This window comes from Phytophthora parasitica (genome assembly GCF_000247585.1).
Source record: "Phytophthora parasitica INRA-310 unplaced genomic scaffold supercont2.5, whole genome shotgun sequence".
NCBI lineage: Eukaryota > Oomycota > Peronosporomycetes > Peronosporales > Peronosporaceae > Phytophthora > Phytophthora nicotianae.
This window is the reverse complement of record NW_008648991.1, coordinates 214,971-220,453: the sequence shown is the minus strand read 5'-3', so window position 1 is coordinate 220,453 and position 5,483 is coordinate 214,971. Positions and strand designations below refer to the sequence as shown.

Sequence of the window (5,483 nt, the reverse complement as noted above, 5' to 3'; positions counted from 1 at the left end):
CATGTCCAAGTCTGACTCGAGGTATCACAAGACAACCAAAATCCAACCATCATATTTTGCTGGCTACCAAAGATTGGATCGGAAGTTAATTGCACTACCAGTGCGAGAGCTATCCTCCGTTTCCAATACCGACGGGTACACTACCCGTGGCAGTTATTCTTACTTTAAGTAGTCCTTGTCAATACTCGAAAGCAACCAATTACAAGTCCTTGGTAAAGCTGCAGCAATATAACAGTAAACTAAGCATGAAATCCAGAGTTTCCCCGTGTAAAACACGGCATTGCTCCCAATAGCGATGAACTTAAGTATATGTGCTCTGGTTTACGACAACGAACAGAGGACTCCGTTGTGAATTTCTCGGTGTACGCTCGGCTGTAATCACATCAACATACATTATAACGTCGAGAGAGAGAGAGGGAGAGAGAGAGAGAGAGACCTTATGGCGGAGAATGACAATTTAAGAAGGAAGCGAGCCACAGCAACGAGATGAGTTAATGGGAAAAGGTGTGTATTATGTGTTTTCTCTATTCCCTTTACGCTCCGTCGACATTCCATCTATGCTTGCTGAGCGTAGCTTCGAAAGACAATAAATTACTTTTGTATTCCGAAATTTATCGATGATATTGCACTTGGCCGCCACAAGCAACATTCACGTGTTTTGCATGAGTTGTGCCACGGGTATATATAAGGTATCAAGGAACGGCATGACTAAATTTAGGATCTTGCTTCAGATATGAGCAGAATTCACGTGTATTTAATATCAGGAGAGAAAACCAATTATATTGGGACTGCAGAGGAAGTTGACTTCCGAGAGTATACAAACTCTAAATGAACGACCGTTCACGTGTCCCTGGTCTGAGGGGACAAGTACTCACTTGAGGGTACGATTAAGACTGCTTGTATTTATAGGTAAACTTAGCTTGGTATCTAATACAAACTATAAATCACCTATACTGAATCTATGTAGATATGCAATGATTGGCTCCTAGAGCCCCTGGTACCATGTACCAGGTATTACAAGAGTGACTGGTCACTCTTCATGTAACTTGGGTACACAGGGGTTTGTACCCCGTTACAACTATCCAGTGACAATCTTATATGACTAGTATTAAAGCCAACAGGAGTTATTTGCAAGGTTTGAGTAACTAGAGTAATTTTGAGCTCCTGGTTATAGAATTCTACAGTAGTTTTGGGTCAGAATGACTCGACTCCTAAAACTCTGGATTTAAAATCCAGAGAACTGATCACCGCCGCAAAAGCGGTGATCATTGATGACGATCTGTGATGATGTTCACCCAGAAAACGGTCACTGGTGCAAAGTGAATTTGTCAGACGGGTGTGTTCATCCAATCAGAACGCGACGAAAACTTTGCGCGCAACCCAACCTGATGATCAGGTCAACTACTGCGCTCGAGAACAGGCGTCCACCAGCATTTCTCTGAAGCTTTAAGTAGACAGCGACGGCATCTTGGTAGCCATTGAACCTACAAACGATAACCAAATATCTCGGACATGATACGTAGATAATATATTGTATCCTCTAGCCTTGCGCTCACCTTGCTTGATGATCAACGTGTTTCTTCAATTTTGGGAATACGACTGCGGGTACAGTTTCATTGCGCGCTCTCCGAGAGTTGGGCTATCGGACTGTACAAAGACAACATTTTATGGTATATCGTAGCTACCTTTGTGAGATCCAGAATATAGTCGGCATTATACCTCGTACAATTAACATGGTAGCCGACCGAGCATCGCCACAGTACATGCTGTAAACATGTCCGCAAGTCTGACTTTAAAAAAAGAAACAGAATAAAAAACTGTTTTAATAGTTTACTCGGTGTCCAAACTTAAGATTTTGTCGTACGGAGGAATAGCATTTTAAATCTATTAAAAGATGTATATAACTGAAAAATGAAAGAAAAGATATGCCAACATGCTAGCCATCACTGAAGCGGTCTCCCCCAACATACCTATTCAAGAATTCAAGAAGTGACGAAAGGCTTCGAGCCGGTTCTCACAATCCGATTAGTTGTTCAAACGTTTCCGGGTGTTCAGTATTCTGTTCTTCCTGACCAATGAAAGCATCCTTATGCTGTTTTACTATGACTCGCTTCTGCAGATGTCTTCACCGTGATGTAGGTGACCATTTTTGGATTTACCCCCAGGATTCCACCCCGACACCTCTCACCATGCGCTCGCTCCTGTTGGTTGTTCTCTTAACATTGATCGTTCTGCTAGCCATCACTGAAGCGGCCTCCCCCAACATACCTATTCAAGAAGCGACGAAAGGCCTCGAGCCGGTTCTCATACTGCCTGTCCGAGCGTTGTCGGCTGAGGATAGCATTAACAAGAAAAGGAGACTCCGAGGCGACAGCAACATAAAGACCATTGAAGATATGAACGTCAATGGCGAAGAGCGCGCGATGTCTCTCTCAAGTATTTTGGATCGTGCAGAAGCATTTCTAGTCCGGATGGAAACCAAAGTGTCCCCCCAGACGAAGAAATTGAAAGATAACATCGAGAAAAATGTGATGGCATGGCTTTACAAATTGGGAGAAACGCCGACGACTCTAGGAGCCAAGCTTCTGGGAAGTGACAACTCTCTTGTTCGCAAGTACAGAACTTGGTGGGAGAAGGTTCGCCCGTCAGTGCCCAAGTAATGTCGTTGACAAACGTAATGTCTCGTATGATTCAAAGGTACGCCTCACTAGCGCCGTTGCTAAACCCCGAACAGAATACAATCTCCATTGTTTAGTCGTGTGCGGATTTTCGGAGGGGCCCTGTCTTCTTCAAACGATAGCATTATTGTTCTACTATGATAGCATGCTTTTCACAACAAAATGGCAGAAAGTGAAAAAGACAATGACCCAGCAAATAATATTCTTAGTAAATCGAGTTGGAAAAAGTATCTACAATTGCTTTTTTTTTTACGAGACCCCCCCCCCCTTGTAGTACATTTTTTATATTTTAAATGGTGTGTTGTTTTTTTTTCGATTGGGTCTGCTGAATAAGCTTCGTTGACCAGGACTTCGTGCTACTTGCATCTTGACCAAATTGCTGTAGAATTGTAAGTAGCTCATTTCTTGGATCATCGTCGTGCTCAGAAGCACTGGACAGAGACATTGTCCGTTCAGAATTAACCAGGAGGAGTCTTTGGTTGTCCTTGAAGTTGCAGAAGATGCCAAATATGACCAATCAAACGCAAGTGTGATCTAGTGACTTCGTTCGCACTTCCAAATCGGCACGGCTATTTAAAAAAAAATGGTTTTTTTTTTCTTAACGGATTGGACGCTATTTGGCCTTGGTATCGCCTTCCAGGTGGAGGGTGTTCATAATGGCCAAGCTATCATAGTTAACCTTGAGCCCCTTCCTTTGAGGAAAAATCTTCTGACGTGCTTAAAATCATCAGAAATCATCAATTTTTCTCAAATGCTCGATTGTAAACTGGGCAGTTATGTGCATACACACTTAGGGGTTAAGTCTTAACTAGAACGAGCAGGCTGTGAATAGTGTAGTCGAGGGGAAGCATTTTCTACCGAAAATGAGACGTAAGTTAGCTAGCGTAGTGTACGTCTACGTGCTCTACTAAAAGAGACGGTTCTGGAAGGCGTCTAGAAGTGGTTCACCTTAACTTCCGCTGTCTGCTGGCTGCAGTACATCATTAAGAAAAATTCTCAAACTCGGGCAACCAGCATCATGAGATTTTGGGTGACGTTATTGAACATTTCCACGGGTATTGCCGAAATTCTTCTGCGTCTAAGCCCCGTGCCAGATATGTACAATGTCCACCGCAGCAAAAGTGTTGGGGAAGTGGCTGAATTGCCGCTTATAACAATGGTGATTAGCTGCCACCTCTGGTACGTTCACGTATAACCATGGGGGATATGAACTTTTCACTGAGCTTGGTGCGACGTACCATTGCCACAGGACAACGTATGGCTACGCGACGAACAATTTGTTCCCCATTATGGGCTCTCAGCTCTTCGGTGAGGTCGTTGGTATCATTTATAACATTATCTACTATCGCTGGAGCCCCGAGGAGAAACGCGAACGGCTCCGCAAGCTCTACGCGGTGGCCTTAGCAGTGTGGAGTATAGTAACGCTGTATGTGGCGCTCGGAGTATCGGGTGTATTCGGCCAGAACAAGGATGAGGTTGGCACGTCTCTCGGATACTTTGGCTGTGCATTTAGTCTTTCAATGTTCGCATCCCCATTGGCCACGCTTAAGCACGTCATCGACACCAAATGCTCCGCTTCTATCCCGATTTACCTTTGCACCATGATTCTGGTGTCTACTGCGCTCTGGACAGGATCGGGACTTGTAAAAGACGACTATTTCGTGGCAGTGGTCAATTTATCGGCGCCTTATTGGGAAGCACACAGATCGCCATCTACTTCATATATAGACCTCGAGCGAATGAAGACGTGGCGTTGGAGCTAAATAATGCGCCGTTCATCGCACTGTCTCCTAAGTCGAAGACACGGCAGCATGATGCTCGTCAGCAGTCCTATGTTCAACAATCCTTAGCATGACAGCATGACGAGAGGTATAGATTACATAGGGAGTCGTTAGTCTACAGCACTAACAATAAATTACCACAATGTACCTCACTTAAAAACGAAACGAGAAGTATAGATTAATCGTTCGCATGAAAGTTATTTCAGTTGACATATACGTTGCACGGATTACGTATACCAAAGCATATCGACAAAAGTTTAGCTCACTACTGTATGACATCACTAGTATTCCGTAAACGCTTGCTCTGCTAGCATTCCTGTTTGCAAAACTGTTTGTCCTATTGCAATTTTAGCTGACATATTGGTGGAGTTAGGTCGTTAAATCTAGCTGTTTAAGATGCAAGCCATCAGACCTTCCGACAGATCTAGGATTACATAAGAATACCGGAAACACGCAGGATTTTAGCCTATAATCTAAGTTACTGAAAGGGCGTGCACCAGGTCAATCGTTAGGCGAAATTTTGAACGAACAAAGAACCCAATTTGCTTGTAAATATCGCTTACAGTTAATACTATATAGTATGTGTGCCGTAAGAGTTACAAACGAGCTACTGCTGCACATACAGACTGGATTTTTCAACAAGTGCTGGATTTTGTTGGTTTAAGTGCGAAAGATATGCTTTCGCACGGAGTTTTTAAGCTGCCAACAATGAACTGCACCATCGCATTCAGCTCATTTCAAATAAAGATTTTTGCGAGTTTTTTTATGCACAAAACTGTCGCTTCGGTGGCGCCTCTATCTCATGTTAAATTCTCCGTTCAGAGTATCTGTAAAACAGTAGTTTATATTTGTTGCAAAGAAATTCTCTGAAATTTATTGGGATCCGATTGGTGTTTCATTCCGTGAAATAACAGCCCGGGTATACAAGCATTAAATATACGATGGGTCAGTACAAACAAAGCCGTGCTGGCGCCCGGAGAAGCTCTGGATTTTATTGGCGCTTTTCTATTTCAAGGAGTTTATA

General features: G+C 43.3%; 2 protein-coding genes across 2 annotated transcripts; both read left to right on the top strand.

Annotated features, from left to right (window-relative positions):
- Positions 1 to 2,189: 2,189 nt before the first annotated feature.
- PPTG_04451 (hypothetical protein) lies at positions 2,190 to 2,660 on the top strand (the record flags this gene model as incomplete). Its single annotated transcript, XM_008896694.1, has 1 exon — positions 2,190 to 2,660. One exon carries the CDS (start codon positions 2,190 to 2,192, stop codon positions 2,658 to 2,660), a length of 471 nt encoding a protein of 156 aa, XP_008894942.1.
- A 1,036-nt stretch (positions 2,661 to 3,696) lies between these two features.
- On the top strand, positions 3,697 to 4,441 carry PPTG_04450 (hypothetical protein; the record flags this gene model as incomplete). The annotated part of the gene is made up of 2 exons (XM_008896693.1): positions 3,697 to 3,857; positions 3,928 to 4,441. 2 exons carry the CDS (start codon positions 3,697 to 3,699, stop codon positions 4,439 to 4,441), a joined length of 675 nt encoding a protein of 224 aa, XP_008894941.1.
- Between the last annotated feature and the right edge of the window lie 1,042 nt (positions 4,442 to 5,483).